Below are 16,641 nucleotides of genomic sequence, written 5' to 3'. Positions count from 1 at the left end.
CGCCGCAGAAACTCTGCGCGCGCGCGCGTCATGCGGGCACTGGCCAATTCGAGCCAAGCCAAGCCGGGCCGAGTCAAGTCAACACAAGCTAAGCCAAGTCCACCAACCGCGTTTACGCAATCGTGGAACACGAGGCATTTGTTTATGCAGAGGGACCAGAGCAAGAAGTGTGATCGTGTATCGGATTCAGTAGTCTTTTTTTCTGCCTGCACATTGTTTAGTTTCTGCTCCAGAATGATCTGGTGTTTGTGAGTTGGTGCTTCTGCTTTGTGCCTTGTTTGGATTGTGGGCTGCCGAGGAGCTCGCAAGAAAAGAGAACTACCAGACAAGCAGGTGCCGTGCTGCTGCTTATCTGCGTAGTCGCCAAGCGGATTGTAAACGGAAGGACCTGAACTGTGAGGATGAGTGTAGTCAAAACATAAACTGATATTTCTTCTATTTCCATTGACTTTTCACTTCTGCTATGCCCCCGAGTGCGAGAAATTGACGCGGCCTCGGTTCGGGTTATAATAGTAATAATATTTTTTTTTCTTTTTGAGGGCATCAAAACCTGCCCTCGCATTATATTCGTGGTCGTGTTATATTCGTGCAAATACGGTAGTGCTGCTGGTGCTGATTTTTTTTTATTGCTCATAGGTAGTGCTGAGTTCCGGGTTGCGTTTCGACTTCATTATTACTGCTTTATGATCGGTGAAATGCAGAGCCAGTGGTTCTTCTAGCGGATATCCGCTAAAAGCCATGGGAACGCATCTCCACCGCTTAAATCAACGGTCCATGTCAGAAAGAGAATGTGTGGTATGGAACGTGGTTATATACGCAGTTGAGCATTTGACCGCAGCGCCCTCTCATCTATAAACGTTGAGCCAATGCACAGAACGTTTAACACAATTATATACGCATCTGATCGCAGCGCCCTCTCCTGTATAGACGTTGAGCGGCTACATGCAACGTTTCATCCATGACATCCCCAGCTCTTAAGTTACTACCGCCTCTCAGAGCCCCCTACTTGTCCCGCAGTTGTGGCCGAGTGGTTAAGGCGATCGATAGATTAGAAATCCATTGGGGTCTCCCCGCACAGGTTCAAATCCTGTCGACTGCGCAAACATTTTTTCTTTTTTTAAGAAGACAGATGGGATGGAAATTGATGTGAGTACGGACGCCGGACGGACAAGGCTAGACCCTAAGGGGCTTCGCCCCTAAAAGAAGTTCCAACTGCCCCTCTTCCTATTTTATGCACTCTCTTTGTTCCACAGCTTTCACTGTAAGAAAACCACAATCTTTCCTCTAAAGCACAAATAGTATGGCCCAAACTGAAAACCAAAATAATGGCTTTTGTCGCGACTTGAAAGTACAATGACCTGCTGTCCTCAATGAACTCTGACGAGATAGACTGTAAGCCCTTTTGATAATGGTCAGAGATTTAAAAGGAAACTGTGGTGCCATTTTCCCAGGACCACTGACCCTGTGCCCTGATCAAGCTTAAAATATTGTCTTTTTTTTTTTGTCTTTTATGTGTTTTCAGCGGGAGGGGGGAGGCATCAGGATTTTGAGTTTATCAGATAAACCTGAATATATCAAAATTTTACCGACGGGTACTATTTGTATTTATCCGGAAACATTTAACCCTGGTTGTAACCAAATGTCTGCAGTAACCAGATCTGCTGTAACCAGGTGCTTATAACTTTTTTTGTGCTTAGCCAATGCAGATCCTAAACTGCGAGCGAAACAGCAGGGCTACGCACCTGTCCCCACGGAAGCTGCTTCAGCGCCGACTTTCCTCGGATCTTGTGGCTCTGCATGTAGTGCTGGATCAAAATTTAGAATGGCACCTAGCCATCATTGCACTAAGAGAATGGACCATCAAGTTGGCATAAATTGGTGTACACAGGTGCTCTTCACCACATTGAATGTGATGGCTAAATCTCACGGCAAATGGAGATCCTAAACTGCGAGAAATAGTGGGGCTACGCACCTGTCCCCACGGGAGCTGCATCAGCGCCGACTTTCCTCGGATCTTGTGGCTCTGCATGTAGTGCTGGATCAAAATTTAGAATGGCACCTAGCCATCATTGCACTAAGAGAATGGACCATCAAGTTGGCATAAATTGGTATACACAGGTGCTCTTCACCACATTGAATGTGATGGCTAAATCTCACGGCAAATGGAGATCCTAAACTGCGAGAGAAATAGTGGGGCTACGCACCTGTCCCCACGGGAGCTGCATCAGCGCCGACTTTCCTCGGATCTTGTGGCTCTGCATGTAGTGCTGGATCAAAATTTAGAATGGCACCTAGCCATCATTGCACTAAGAGAATGGACCATCAAGTTGGCATAAATTGGTGTACACAGGTGCTCTTCACCACATTGAATGTGATGGCTAAATCTCACGGCAAATGGAGATCCTAAACTGCGAGAGAAATAGTGGGGCTACGCACCTGTCCCCACGGGAGCTGCATCAGCGCCGACTTTCCTCGGATCTTGTGGCTCTGCATGTAGTGCTGGATCAAAATTTAGAATGGCACCTAGCCATCATTGCACTAAGAGAATGGACCATCAAGTTGGCATAAATTGGTATACACAGGTGCTCTTCACCACATTGAATGTGATGGCTAAATCTCACGGCAAATGGAGATCCTAAACTGCGAGAGAAATAGTGGGGCTACGCACCTGTCCCCACGGGAGCTGCATCAGCGCCGACTTTCCTCGGATCTTGTGGCTCTGCATGTAGTGCTGGATCAAAATTTAGAATGGCACCTAGCCATCATTGCACTAAGAGAATGGACCATCAAGTTGGCATAAATTGGTGTACACAGGTGCTCTTCACCACATTGAATGTGATGGCTAAATCTCACGGCAAATGGAGATCCTAAACTGCGAGAGAAATAGTGGGGCTACGCACCTGTCCCCACGGGAGCTGCATCAGCGCCGACTTTCCTCGGATCTTGTGGCTCTGCATGTAGTGCTGGATCAAAATTTAGAATGGCACCTAGCCATCATTGCACTAAGAGAATGGACCATCAAGTTGGCATAAATTGGTGTACACAGGTGCTCTTCACCACATTGAATGTGATGGCTAAATCTCACGGCAAATGGAGATCCTAAACTGCGAGAGAAATAGTGGGGCTACGCACCTGTCCCCACGGGAGCTGCATCAGCGCCGACTTTCCTCGGATCTTGTGGCTCTGCATGTAGTGCTGGATCAAAATTTAGAATGGCACCTAGCCATCATTGCACTAAGAGAATGGACCATCAAGTTGGCATAAATTGGTGTACACAGGTGCTCTTCACCACATTGAATGTGATGGCTAAATATCATGGCAAATGGAGATCCTAAACTGCGAGAGAAATAGTGGGGCTACGCACCTGTCCCCACGGGAGCTGCATCAGCGCCGACTTTCCTCGGATCTTGTGGCTCTGCATGTAGTGCTGGATCAAAATTTAGAATGGCACCTAGCCATCATTGCACTAAGAGAATGGACCATCAAGTTGGCATAAATTGGTGTACACAGGTGCTCTTCACCACATTGAATGTGATGGCTAAATCTCACGGCAAATGGAGATCCTAAACTGCGAGAGAAATAGTGGGGCTACGCACCTGTCCCCACGGGAGCTGCATCAGCGCCGACTTTCCTCGGATCTTGTGGCTCTGCATGTAGTGCTGGATCAAAATTTAGAATGGCACCTAGCCATCATTGCACTAAGAGAATGGACCATCAAGTTGGCATAAATTGGTGTACACAGGTGCTCTTCACCACATTGAATGTGATGGCTAAATCTCACGGCTAATGGAGATCCTAAACTGCGAGAGAAATAGTGGGGCTACGCACCTGTCCCCACGGGAGCTGCATCAGCGCCGACTTTCCTCGGATCTTGTGGCTCTGCATGTAGTGCTGGATCAAAATTTAGAATGGCACCTAGCCATCATTGCACTAAGAGAATGGACCATCAAGTTGGCATAAATTGGTGTACACAGGTGCTCTTCACCACATTGAATGTGATGGCTAAATATCATGGCAAATGGAGATCCTAAACTGCGAGAGAAATAGTGGGGCTACGCACCTGTCCCCACGGGAGCTGCATCAGCGCCGACTTTCCTCGGATCTTGTGGCTCTGCATGTAGTGCTGGATCAAAATTTAGAATGGCACCTAGCCATCATTGCACTAAGAGAATGGACCATCAAGTTGGCATAAATTGGTGTACACAGGTGCTCTTCACCACATTGAATGTGATGGCTAAATCTCACGGCAAATGGAGATCCTAAACTGCGAGAGAAATAGTGGGGCTACGCACCTGTCCCCACGGGAGCTGCATCAGCGCCGACTTTCCTCGGATCTTGTGGCTCTGCATGTAGTGCTGGATCAAAATTTAGAATGGCACCTAGCCATCATTGCACTAAGAGAATGGACCATCAAGTTGGCATAAATTGGTGTACACAGGTGCTCTTCACCACATTGAATGTGATGGCTAAATCTCTCGGCAAATGGAGATCCTAAACTGCGAGAGAAATAGTGGGGCTACGCACCTGTCCCCACGGGAGCTGCTTCAGCGCCGACTTTCCTCGGATCTTGTGGCTCTGCGTGTAGTGCTGGATCAAAATTTAGAATGGCACCTAGCCATCATTGCACTAAGAGAATGGACCATCAAGTTGGCATAAATTGGTGTACACAGGTGCTCTTCACCACATTGAATGTGATGGCTAAATCTCTCGGCAAATGGAGATCCTAAACTGCGAGAGAAATAGTGGGGCTACGCACCTGTCCCCACGGGAGCTGCATCAGCGCCGACTTTCCTCGGATCTTGTGGCTCTGCATGTAGTGCTGGATCAAAATTTAGAATGGCACCTAGCCATCATTGCACTAAGAGAATGGACCATCAAGTTGGCATAAATTGGTGTACACAGGTGCTCTTCACCACATTGAATGTGATGGCTAAATCTCTCGGCAAATGGAGATCCTAAACTGCGAGAGAAATAGTGGGGCTACGCACCTGTCCCCACGGGAGCTGCATCAGCGCCGACTTTCCTCGGATCTTGTGGCTCTGCATGTAGTGCTGGATCAAAATTTAGAATGGCACCTAGCCATCATTGCACTAAGAGAATGGACCATCAAGTTGGCATAAATTGGTGTACACAGGTGCTCTTCACCACATTGAATGTGATGGCTAAATCTCTCGGCAAATGGAGATCCTAAACTGCGAGAGAAATAGTGGGGCTACGCACCTGTCCCCACGGGAGCTGCTTCAGCGCCGACTTTCCTCGGATCTTGTGGCTCTGCGTGTAGTGCTGGATCAAAATTTAGAATGGCACCTAGCCATAATTGCACTAAGAGAATGGACCATCAAGTTGGCATAAATTGGTGTACACAGGTGCTCTTCACCACATTGAATGTGATGGCTAAATCTCACGGCTAATGGAGATCCTAAACTGCGAGAGAAATAGTGGGGCTACGCACCTGTCCCCACGGAAGCTGCATCAACACCGACTTTCCTCGGATCTTGTGGCTCTGCATGTAGTGCTGGATCAAAATTTAGAATGGCACCTAGCCATCATTGCACTAAAAGAATGGACCATCAAGTTGGCATAAATTGGTGTACACAGGTGCTCTTCACCACATTGAATGTGATGGCTAAATCTCACGGCAAATGGAGATTCTAAACTGCGAGAGAAATAGTGGGGCTACGCACCTGTCCCCACGGAAGCTGCATCAGCGCCGACTTCCCTCGGATCTTGTGGCTCTGCATGTAGTGCTGGATCAAAATTTAGAATGGCACCTAGCCATCATTGCACTCAAAGAATGGACCATCAAGTTGGCATAAATTGGTGTACACAGGTGCTCTTCACCACATTGAATGTGATGGCTAAATCTCACGGCAAATGGAGATTCTAAACTGCGAGAGAAATAGTGGGGCTACGCACCTGTCCCCACGGAAGCTGCATCAGCGCCGACTTTCCTCGGATCTTGTGGCTCTGCATGTAGTGCTGGATCAAAATTTAGAATGGCACCTAGCCATCATTGCACTCAAAGAATGAACCATCAAGTTGGCATAAATTGGTGTACACAGGTGCTCTTCACCACATTGAACGTGATGGCTGAATCTCATGGCAAATGGAGATCCTAAACTGCGAGAGAAATAGTGGGGCTACGCACCTGTCCCCACGGAAGCTGCATCAGCGCCGACTTTCCTCGGATCTTGTGGCTCTGCATGTAGTGCTGGATCAAAATTTAGAATGGCACCTAGCCATCATTGCACTAAAAGAATGGACCATCAAGTTGGCATAAATTGGTGTACACAGGTGCTCTTCACCACATTGAACGTGATGGCTGAATCTCACGGCAAATGGAGATCCTAAACTGCGAGAGAAATAGTGGGGCTACGCACCTGTCCCCACGGAAGCTGCATCAGCACCCACTTTCCTCGGATCTTGTGGCTCTGCATGTAGTGCTGGATCAAAATTTAGAATGCACCTAGCCATCATTGCACTAAAAGAATGGACCATCAAGTTGGCGTAAATTGGTGTACACAGGTGCTCTTCACCACATTGAATGTGACGGCTAAATCTCACGGCAAATGGAGATCCTAAACTGCGAGAGAAATAGTGGGGCTACGCACCTGTCCCCACGGAAGCTGCATCAGCGCCGACTTTCCTCGGATCTTGTGGCTCTGCATGTAGTGCTGGATCAAAATTTAGAATGCACCTAGCCATCATTGCACTAAAAGAATGGACCATCAAGTTGGCATAAATTGGTGTACACAGGTGCTCTTCACCACATTGAACGTGATGGCTGAATCTCACGGCAAATGGAGATCCTAAACTGCGAGAAATAGTGGGGCTACGCACCTTTCCCCACGGAAGCTGCATCAGCACCCACTTTCCTCGGATCTTGTGGCTCTGCATGTAGTGCTGGATCAAAATTTAGAATGCACCTAGCCATCATTGCACTAAAAGAATGGACCATCAAGTTGGCATAAATTGGTGTACACAGGTGCTCTTCACCACATTGAATGTGACGGCTGAATCTCACGGCAAATGGAGATCCTAAACTGCGAGAGAAATAGTGGGGCTACGCACCTGTCCCCACGGAAGCTGCATCAGCGCCGACTTCCCTCGGATCTTGTGGCTCTGCATGTAGAGGTGGTTCAAAATTTAGAATGCACCTAGCCATTATTGCACTAAAAGAATGGACCATCAAGTTGGAGTAAAATGGTGAGTACAGGTGCTCCCTTCACCACAGCACACATGATGGCTAAATCTCACGGCCAATGCAGATCCTAATCTGCAAGAGAAACGGCAAGGCTACGCACCTGTCTTCACGGAAGCCGCCTCAGCGCCAAATTCCTTCAGATCTTGTGGCTCTGCATGTAGAGGTGGTTGGAAACTTAGAATGGCATCTCGCCATAGAATTGCACTAAAAGAATGGACCATCAAGTTGGCATAAATTGGTGTACAGAGGTGCTCTTCCCCACATTGAATGTGATGGCTAAATCTCACGGCAAATGGAGATTCTAAACTGCGAGAGAAATAGAGGGGCTACGCACCTGTCCCCACGGAAGCTGCATCAGCACCGACTTTCCTCGGATCTTGTGGCTCTGCATGTAGTGCTGGATCAAAATTTAGAATGGCACCTAGCCATCATTGCACTAAAAGAATGGACCATCAAGTTGGCATAAATTGGTGTACACAGGTGCTCTTCACCACATTGAATGTGACGGCTAAATCTCACGGCAAATGGAGATCCTAAACTGCGAGAGAAATAGTGGGGCTACGCACCTGTCCCCACGGAAGCTGCATCAGCGCCGACTTTCCTCGGATCTTGTGGCTCTGCATGTAGTGCTGGATCAAAATTTAGAATGCACCTAGCCATCATTGCACTAAGAGAATGGACCATCAAGTTGGCATAAATTGGTGTACACAGGTGCTCTTCACCACATTGAATGTGATGGCTAAATCTCACGGCAAATGGAGATTCTAAACTGCGAGAGAAATAGTGGGGCTACGCACCTGTCCCCACGGAAGCTGCATCAGCGCCGACTTTCCTCGGATCTTGTGGCTCTGCATGTAGTGCTGGATCAAAATTTAGAATGGCACCTAGCCATCATTGCACTAAAAGAATGGACCATCAAGTTGGCATAAATTGGTGTACACAGGTGCTCTTCACCCCACTGAACGTGATGGCTGAATCTCACGGCAAATGGAGATCCTAAACTGCGAGAGAAATAGTGGGGCTACGCACCTGTCCCCACGGAAGCTGCATCAGCGCCGACTTTCCTCGGATCTTGTGGCTCTGCATGTAGTGCTGGATCAAAATTTAGAATGCACCTAGCCATCATTGCACTAAAAGAATGGACCATCAAGTTGGCATAAATTGGTGTACACAGGTGCTCTTCACCACATTGAACGTGATGGCTGAATCTCACGGCAAATGGAGATCCTAAACTGCGAGAAATAGTGGGGCTACGCACCTTTCCCCACGGAAGCTGCATCAGCACCCACTTTCCTCGGATCTTGTGGCTCTGCATGTAGTGCTGGATCAAAATTTAGAATGCACCTAGCCATCATTGCACTAAAAGAATGGACCATCAAGTTGGCATAAATTGGTGTACACAGGTGCTCTTCACCACATTGAATGTGACGGCTGAATCTCACGGCAAATGGAGATCCTAAACTGCGAGAGAAATAGTGGGGCTACGCACCTGTCCCCACGGAAGCTGCATCAGCGCCGACTTCCCTCGGATCTTGTGGCTCTGCATGTAGAGGTGGTTCAAAATTTAGAATGCACCTAGCCATCATTGCACTAAAAGAATGGACCATCAAGTTGGAGTAAAATGGTGTGTACAGGTGCTCCCTTCACCACAGCACACATGATGGCTAAATCTCACGGCCAATGCAGATCCTAATCTGCAAGAGAAACGGCAAGGCTACGCACCTGTCTTCACGGAAGCCGCCTCAGCGCCAAATTCCTTCAGATCTTGTGGCTCTGCATGTAGAGGTGGTTGGAAACTTAGAATGGCATCTCGCCATAGAATTGCACTAAAAGAATGGACCATCAAGTTGGCATAAATTGGTGTACAGAGGTGCTCTTCCCCACATTGAATGTGATGGCTAAATCTCACGGCAAATGGAGATTCTAAACTGCGAGAGAAATAGAGGGGCTACGCACCTGTCCCCACGGAAGCTGCATCAGCACCGACTTTCCTCGGATCTTGTGGCTCTGCATGTAGTGCTGGATCAAAATTTAGAATGGCACCTAGCCATCATTGCACTAAAAGAATGGACCATCAAGTTGGCATAAATTGGTGTACACAGGTGCTCTTCACCACATTGAATGTGACGGCTAAATCTCACGGCAAATGGAGATCCTAAACTGCGAGAGAAATAGTGGGGCTACGCACCTGTCCCCACGGAAGCTGCATCAGCACCGACTTTCCTCGGATCTTGTGGCTCTGCATGTAGTGCTGGATCAAAATTTAGAATGCACCTAGCCATCATTGCACTAAGAGAATGGACCATCAAGTTGGCATAAATTGGTGTACACAGGTGCTCTTCACCACATTGAATGTGATGGCTAAATCTCACGGCAAATGGAGATTCTAAACTGCGAGAGAAATAGTGGGGCTACGCACCTGTCCCCACGGAAGCTGCATCAGCGCCGACTTTCCTCGGATCTTGTGGCTCTGCATGTAGTGCTGGATCAAAATTTAGAATGGCACCTAGCCATCATTGCACTAAAAGAATGGACCATCAAGTTGGCATAAATTGGTGTACACAGGTGCTCTTCACCACATTGAATGTGATGGCTAAATCTCACGGCAAATGGAGATTCTAAACTGCGAGAGAAATAGTGGGGCTACGCACCTGTCCCCACGGAAGCTGCATCAGCGCCGACTTTCCTCGGATCTTGTGGCTCTGCATGTAGTGCTGGATCAAAATTTAGAATGCACCTAGCCATCATTGCACTAAGAGAATGGACCATCAAGTTGGCATAAATTGGTGTACACAGGTGCTCTTCACCACATTGAATGTGATGGCTAAATCTCACGGCAAATGGAGATTCTAAACTGCGAGAGAAATAGTGGGGCTACGCACCTGTCCCCACGGGAGCTGCATCAGCGCCGACTTTCCTCGGATCTTGTGGCTCTGCATGTAGTGCTGGATCAAAATTTAGAATGGCACCTAGCCATCATTGCACTAAGAGAATGGACCATCAAGTTGGCATAAATTGGTGTACACAGGTGCTCTTCACCACATTGAATGTGATGGCTAAATCTCACGGCAAATGGAGATTCTAAACTGCGAGAGAAATAGTGGGGCTACGCACCTGTCCCCACGGAAGCTGCATCAGCGCCGACTTTCCTCGGATCTTGTGGCTCTGCATGTAGTGCTGGATCAAAATTTAGAATGGCACCTAGCCATCATTGCACTAAAAGAATGGACCATCAAGTTGGCATAAATTGGTGTACACAGGTGCTCTTCACCCCACTGAACGTGATGGCTGAATCTCACGGCAAATGGAGATCCTAAACTGCGAGAGAAATAGTGGGGCTACGCACCTGTCCCCACGGAAGCTGCATCAGCGCCGACTTTCCTCGGATCTTGTGGCTCTGCATGTAGTGCTGGATCAAAATTTAGAATGGCACCTAGCCATCATTGCACTAAAAGAATGGACCATCAAGTTGGCATAAATTGGTGTACACAGGTGCTCTTCACCCCACTGAACGTGATGGCTGAATCTCACGGCAAATGGAGATCCTAAACTGCGAGAGAAATAGTGGGGCTACGCACCTGTCCCCACGGAAGCTGCATCAGCGCCGACTTTCCTCGGATCTTGTGGCTCTGCATGTAGTGCTGGATCAAAATTTAGAATGGCACCTAGCCATCATTGCACTAAAAGAATGGACCATCAAGTTGGCATAAATTGGTGTACACAGGTGCTCTTCACCACATTGAATGTGATGGCTAAATCTCACGGCAAATGGAGATTCTAAACTGCGAGAGAAATAGTGGGGCTACGCACCTGTCCCCACGGAAGCTGCATCAGCGCCGACTTTCCTCGGATCTTGTGGCTCTGCATGTAGTGCTGGATCAAAATTTAGAATGGCACCTAGCCATCATTGCACTAAAAGAATGGACCATCAAGTTGGCATAAATTGGTGTACAGAGGTGCTCTTCACCACATTGAACGTGATGGCTGAATCTCACGGCAAATGGAGATCCTAAACTGCGAGAGAAATAGTGGGGCTACGCACCTGTCTCTACGGAAACCGCCCCAGCACCGACTTCCCTCGGATCTTGTGGCTCTGCATGTAGAGGTGGTTCAAAATTTAGAATGCACCTAGCCATCATTGCACTAAAAGAATGGACCATCAAGTTGGAGTAAAATGGTGTGTACAGGTGCTCCCTTCACCACAGCACACATGATGGCTAAATCTCACGGCCAATGCAGATCCTAATCTGCAAGAGAAACGGCAAGGCTACGCACCTGTCTTCACGGAAGCCGCCTCAGCGCCAAATTCCTTCAGATCTTGTGGCTCTGCATGTAGAGGTGGTTGGAAATTTAGAATGGCATCTCGCCATAGAATTGCACTAAAAGAATGGACCATCAAGTTGGCATAAATTGGTGTACAGAGGTGCTCTTCCCCACATTGAATGTGATGGCTGAATCTCACGGCAAATGGAGATACTAAACTGCGAGAGAAATAGTGGGGCTACGCACCTGTCCCCACGGAAGCTGCATCAGCGCCGACTTTCCTCGGATCTTGTGGCTCTGCATGTAGTGCTGGATCAAAATTTAGAATGGCACCTAGCCATCATTGCACTAAAAGAATGGACCATCAAGTTGGCATAAATTGGTGTACACAGGTGCTCTTCACCACATTGAATGTGACGGCTGAATCTCACGGCAAATGGAGATCCTAAACTGCGAGAGAAATAGTGGGGCTACGCACCTGTCCCCACGGAAGCTGCATCAGCGCCGACTTCCCTCGGATCTTGTGGCTCTGCATGTAGAGGTGGTTCAAAATTTAGAATGCACCTAGCCATCATTGCACTAAAAGAATGGACCATCAAGTTGGAGTAAAATGGTGTGTACAGGTGCTCCCTTCACCACAGCACACATGATGGCTAAATCTCACGGCCAATGCAGATCCTAATCTGCAAGAGAAACGGCAAGGCTACGCACCTGTCTTCACGGAAGCCGCCTCAGCGCCAAATTCCTTCAGATCTTGTGGCTCTGCATGTAGAGGTGGTTGGAAATTTAGAATGGCATCTCGCCATAGAATTGCACTAAAAGAATGGACCATCAAGTTGGCATAAATTGGTGTACAGAGGTGCTCTTCCCCACATTGAATGTGATGGCTAAATCTCACGGCAAATGGAGATTCTAAACTGCGAGAGAAATAGTGGGGCTACGCACCTGTCCCCACGGAAGCTGCATCAGCGCCGACTTTCCTCGGATCTTGTGGCTCTGCATGTAGTGCTGGATCAAAATTTAGAATGGCACCTAGCCATCATTGCACTAAAAGAATGGACCATCAAGTTGGCATAAATTGGTGTACAGAGGTGCTCTTCACCACATTGAACGTGATGGCTGAATCTCACGGCAAATGGAGATCCTAAACTGCGAGAGAAATAGTGGGGCTACGCACCTGTCTCTACGGAAACCGCCCCAGCACCGACTTCCCTCGGATCTTGTGGCTCTGCATGTAGAGGTGGTTCAAAATTTAGAATGCACCTAGCCATCATTGCACTAAAAGAATGGACCATCAAGTTGGAGTAAAATGGTGTGTACAGGTGCTCCCTTCACCACAGCACACATGATGGCTAAATCTCACGGCCAATGCAGATCCTAATCTGCAAGAGAAACGGCAAGGCTACGCACCTGTCTTCACGGAAGCCGCCTCAGCGCCAAATTCCTTCAGATCTTGTGGCTCTGCATGTAGAGGTGGTTGGAAATTTAGAATGGCATCTCGCCATAGAATTGCACTAAAAGAATGGACCATCAAGTTGGCATAAATTGGTGTACAGAGGTGCTCTTCCCCACATTGAATGTGATGGCTAAATCTCACGGCAAATGGAGATTCTAAACTGCGAGAGAAATAGTGGGGCTACGCACCTGTCCCCACGGAAGCTGCATCAGCGCCGACTTTCCTCGGATCTTGTGGCTCTGCATGTAGTGCTGGATCAAAATTTAGAATGGCACCTAGCCATCATTGCACTAAAAGAATGGACCATCAAGTTGGCATAAATTGGTGTACACAGGTGCTCTTCACCACATTGAATGTGACGGCTGAATCTCACGGCAAATGGAGATCCTAAACTGCGAGAGAAATAGTGGGGCTACGCACCTGTCCCCACGGAAGCTGCATCAGCGCCGACTTCCCTCGGATCTTGTGGCTCTGCATGTAGAGGTGGTTCAAAATTTAGAATGCACCTAGCCATCATTGCACTAAAAGAATGGACCATCAAGTTGGAGTAAAATGGTGAGTACAGGTGCTCCCTTCACCACAGCACACATGATGGCTAAATCTCACGGCCAATGCAGATCCTAATCTGCAAGAGAAACGGCAAGGCTACGCACCTGTCTTCACGGAAGCCGCCTCAGCGCCAAATTCCTTCAGATCTTGTGGCTCTGCATGTAGAGGTGGTTGGAAATTTAGAATGGCATCTCGCCATAGAATTGCACTAAAAGAATGGACCATCAAGTTGGCATAAATTGGTGTACAGAGGTGCTCTTCCCCACATTGAATGTGATGGCTGAATCTCACGGCAAATGGAGATACTAAACTGCGAGAGAAATAGAGGGGCTACGCACCTGTCCCCACGGAAGCTGCATCAGCACCGACTTTCCTCGGATCTTGTGGCTCTGCATGTAGTGCTGGATCAAAATTTAGAATGGCACCTAGCCATCATTGCACTAAAAGAATGGACCATCAAGTTGGCATAAATTGGTGTACACAGGTGCTCTTCACCACATTGAATGTGATGGCTAAATCTCACGGCAAATGGAGATTCTAAACTGCGAGAGAAATAGTGGGGCTACGCACCTGTCCCCACGGAAGCTGCATCAGCGCCGACTTTCCTCGGATCTTGTGGCTCTGCATGTAGTGCTGGATCAAAATTTAGAATGGCACCTAGCCATCATTGCACTAAAAGAATGGACCATCAAGTTGGCATAAATTGGTGTACAGAGGTGCTCTTCACCACATTGAACGTGATGGCTGAATCTCACGGCAAATGGAGATCCTAAACTGCGAGAGAAATAGTGGGGCTACGCACCTGTCTCTACGGAAACCGCCCCAGCACCGACTTCCCTCGGATCTTGTGGCTCTGCATGTAGAGGTGGTTCAAAATTTAGAATGCACCTAGCCATCATTGCACTAAAAGAATGGACCATCAAGTTGGAGTAAAATGGTGTGTACAGGTGCTCCCTTCACCACAGCACACATGATGGCTAAATCTCACGGCCAATGCAGATCCTAATCTGCAAGAGAAACGGCAAGGCTACGCACCTGTCTTCACGGAAGCCGCCTCAGCGCCAAATTCCCTCAGATCTTGTGGCTCTGCATGTAGAGGTGGTTGGAAATTTAGAATGGCATCTCGCCATAGAATTGCACTAAAAGAATGGACCATCAAGTTGGCATAAATTGGTGTACAGAGGTGCTCTTCACCACATTGAATGTGATGGCTGAATCTCACGGCAAATGGAGATACTAAACTGCGAGAGAAATAGAGGGGCTACGCACCTGCCTCCACGGAAGCTGCCTCAGGGCCGACTTCCCTCGGATTTTGTGGCTCTGCATGTAGAGGTGGTTCAAAATTTAGAATGGCACCTAGCCATAAAATTGCACTAAAACGGACCAATCTTAACGGCAACTGGTACAATGTCGTATTCCAGGTTCTCTTCGGACGCCTGTGGCTCTGCAAAGGATGTGATGGCATTAAACGTGCCCCCGGCGATCAAACTTCGAAATTGCAAGTTTAAAGCAGCACAGACCTGTATCCAAGTGAAATGTAACCCTTGTCACATCCGTGTAATCTGCGCGTTCAGCAAGTAGGAAAAAGAAAACAAGCGAGACATATAATTACATTTGTTTTAAGCAAACAGAGCAATTCTGTTGCATGTATTTTTGTTATTTATTTATTTGTATATACTACTGCCAGCATTTTTATATAAATGCCAATACAGAAAAGGCATACAACAAAAATGACAAAAACGAAACATACCAATGCAATACATTCAAAGTGACAAAAATATGAGAAGCACATCTTTAAAAATGTGTCCTTAGACGGAGAAAATTAGCCTGCTCCAATAACCGTCCGCTGCATCTGCATAGATGAGAGGTTTAGCCAGCACAGTAAGACTTCTGGCCCTGGAGTCTTTAACGTGCATACTGCAGCAGCGATGTACAACTGCTTAAGTGCACCAGACTCATCGCATGACTACTCCACCAGTATGTTTTCCCAAAGAAGGCAACTTGGACTATCACCCCTTCAAACCCGAAGCCCAGGTTGCCCTTGCCCTCTTTATAAAATTTATTACCATTGCCCAGAGCTCAAAAGTGCCCTCTTTTCAGGCCCCCTATAGAATATCCAACCACCTGTACAACTGTTGTCCAACTAAACGAATCTCCAGTAAAACTAATGTGTTTAATGGACAAACCTTCCTTCCTCATGCAATCGCTGAATGGAACCAGCTGCCACCCTTTGTTGCTGGCGTCACCGACGCAGCAGTTTTATTATCTTCTACCAACCTGTTTAAATCAGCCTAATGTAGAGTAACTTCTGCTGCATTTATTTTAGAGCGCAGCTTTTAGGAGCTTGTTTCCGGCTTGAGCGCCATCGCCGTAGGCGTAACCAAGGTCACCCCAAGGTCACGTGACCCCTCCCAAGGTCACGTGACCCCCCGAGAGTCACGTGACACCCCCCCCCCCCCCCCGAGGTCAAGCGACCCCCTCTCCCGAGGTCAGGTGACCCCCCCAGAGCATAATAAAGAATGAGGAGAGGAGGAGGAGGAGAAGGAGGAGGAGGAGGGGTTTACCCTCCCCTCAGTACCCTTCCCTCCTCCTCAAGAGCTGCACTCCAAATCGGCGTCACAGGGAGTTGTAAACGGCTTTCACTTTTTTGTGGATCTTGTTAAGGCCCTGTCACACTGAGGCAACAGTTGGACAACTCTATCCGGCAACACGGGGAAGTCGTGTTGCCGGCGACCCTGTCACATCGAGGCAACAACAACAGTCGGGCAACATGTTGCTGCCGCCCGGCAACCGTGTTGCCCGATTTGTTCTCCGACAACCCTGTCACACCGCGCTGACGGCGAGGACAACACGGGGAAACCTCCGCCATCTTGATTGTTTACCTTCGTTCGTGTGCGGCGCGGAATCGCTGGAAATGTGACTCTACAAAGTGCTAGTGCGTTCGAAGGGCCGGGTATTACCACGGTACGACATTAACCAGTGGCTAATTAGAAAACTTGACACAGGGAGTATTGTTCGCTCTTTATTTTATCGAAATGTTCTTCATTCACTGACAAAGCAGATAGCCCTAACCGAGGAAAGTGACATCGCTGATGTATTTTCGGGATTTACGCCACCGTATGAAGTGATTCTGTCCGGTTCTTTCATGCAATTCCTATTTCTACTGTAA

The 16,641-nt window shown here is 48.0% G+C and overlaps 1 protein-coding gene across 50 annotated transcripts in view; it reads right to left on the bottom strand.

Moving 5' to 3' along the window:
- Positions 1-16,641, bottom strand: part of LOC8035274 — a 306,866-nt gene that overhangs the window by 190,628 nt on the left and 99,597 nt on the right. Inside the window, exons 14-72 of one of the 50 annotated variants that reach the window (XM_040211414.3) lie at positions 14,993-15,034; positions 14,857-14,916; positions 14,742-14,792; positions 14,508-14,558; positions 14,275-14,325; positions 14,043-14,105; positions 13,811-13,873; positions 13,577-13,627; positions 13,344-13,394; positions 13,112-13,174; positions 12,878-12,928; positions 12,645-12,695; positions 12,413-12,475; positions 12,179-12,229; positions 11,946-11,996; positions 11,714-11,776; positions 11,480-11,530; positions 11,247-11,297; positions 11,015-11,077; positions 10,783-10,845; positions 10,551-10,613; positions 10,319-10,381; positions 10,087-10,149; positions 9,856-9,918; positions 9,624-9,686; positions 9,393-9,455; positions 9,161-9,223; positions 8,927-8,977; positions 8,694-8,744; positions 8,463-8,525; positions 8,234-8,296; positions 8,002-8,064; positions 7,771-7,833; positions 7,539-7,601; positions 7,305-7,355; positions 7,072-7,122; positions 6,841-6,903; positions 6,612-6,674; positions 6,381-6,443; positions 6,149-6,211; positions 5,917-5,979; positions 5,685-5,747; positions 5,453-5,515; positions 5,221-5,283; positions 4,989-5,051; positions 4,757-4,819; positions 4,525-4,587; positions 4,293-4,355; positions 4,061-4,123; positions 3,829-3,891; positions 3,597-3,659; positions 3,365-3,427; positions 3,133-3,195; positions 2,901-2,963; positions 2,669-2,731; positions 2,437-2,499; positions 2,205-2,267; positions 1,973-2,035; positions 1,743-1,793 (exon numbers count right to left, since the gene is read on the bottom strand). In XM_040211414.3, coding sequence (XP_040067348.1) covers positions 1,743-1,793; positions 1,973-2,035; positions 2,205-2,267; positions 2,437-2,499; positions 2,669-2,731; positions 2,901-2,963; positions 3,133-3,195; positions 3,365-3,427; positions 3,597-3,659; positions 3,829-3,891; positions 4,061-4,123; positions 4,293-4,355; positions 4,525-4,587; positions 4,757-4,819; positions 4,989-5,051; positions 5,221-5,283; positions 5,453-5,515; positions 5,685-5,747; positions 5,917-5,979; positions 6,149-6,211; positions 6,381-6,443; positions 6,612-6,674; positions 6,841-6,903; positions 7,072-7,122; positions 7,305-7,355; positions 7,539-7,601; positions 7,771-7,833; positions 8,002-8,064; positions 8,234-8,296; positions 8,463-8,525; positions 8,694-8,744; positions 8,927-8,977; positions 9,161-9,223; positions 9,393-9,455; positions 9,624-9,686; positions 9,856-9,918; positions 10,087-10,149; positions 10,319-10,381; positions 10,551-10,613; positions 10,783-10,845; positions 11,015-11,077; positions 11,247-11,297; positions 11,480-11,530; positions 11,714-11,776; positions 11,946-11,996; positions 12,179-12,229; positions 12,413-12,475; positions 12,645-12,695; positions 12,878-12,928; positions 13,112-13,174; positions 13,344-13,394; positions 13,577-13,627; positions 13,811-13,873; positions 14,043-14,105; positions 14,275-14,325; positions 14,508-14,558; positions 14,742-14,792; positions 14,857-14,916; positions 14,993-15,034 — 3,501 coding nt within the window. Of the gene's footprint in view, positions 1-1,742; positions 1,806-1,972; positions 2,036-2,204; positions 2,268-2,436; positions 2,500-2,668; positions 2,732-2,900; positions 2,964-3,132; positions 3,196-3,364; positions 3,428-3,596; positions 3,660-3,828; positions 3,892-4,060; positions 4,124-4,292; positions 4,356-4,524; positions 4,588-4,756; positions 4,820-4,988; positions 5,052-5,220; positions 5,284-5,452; positions 5,516-5,684; positions 5,748-5,916; positions 5,980-6,148; positions 6,212-6,380; positions 6,444-6,611; positions 6,675-6,840; positions 6,904-7,071; positions 7,123-7,304; positions 7,356-7,538; positions 7,602-7,770; positions 7,834-8,001; positions 8,065-8,233; positions 8,297-8,462; positions 8,526-8,693; positions 8,745-8,926; positions 8,978-9,160; positions 9,224-9,392; positions 9,456-9,623; positions 9,687-9,855; positions 9,919-10,086; positions 10,150-10,318; positions 10,382-10,550; positions 10,614-10,782; positions 10,846-11,014; positions 11,078-11,246; positions 11,298-11,479; positions 11,531-11,713; positions 11,777-11,945; positions 11,997-12,178; positions 12,230-12,412; positions 12,476-12,644; positions 12,696-12,877; positions 12,929-13,111; positions 13,175-13,343; positions 13,395-13,576; positions 13,628-13,810; positions 13,874-14,042; positions 14,106-14,274; positions 14,326-14,507; positions 14,559-14,741; positions 14,793-14,856; positions 14,917-14,992; positions 15,035-16,641 lie in introns of all 50 variants that reach the window. The other 49 variants (XM_040211438.3, XM_040211445.3, XM_040211454.3 and 46 more) reach the window with 49 other exon arrangements.

This window comes from Ixodes scapularis, unplaced genomic scaffold, assembly GCF_016920785.2.
Source record: "Ixodes scapularis isolate PalLabHiFi unplaced genomic scaffold, ASM1692078v2 PGA_scaffold11__112_contigs__length_91849675, whole genome shotgun sequence".
Taxonomy (NCBI): Eukaryota; Metazoa; Arthropoda; class Arachnida; order Ixodida; family Ixodidae; genus Ixodes; species Ixodes scapularis.
The sequence above is the reverse complement of the archived record's forward strand: the minus strand, read 5'-3'. Positions and strand labels throughout refer to the sequence as shown.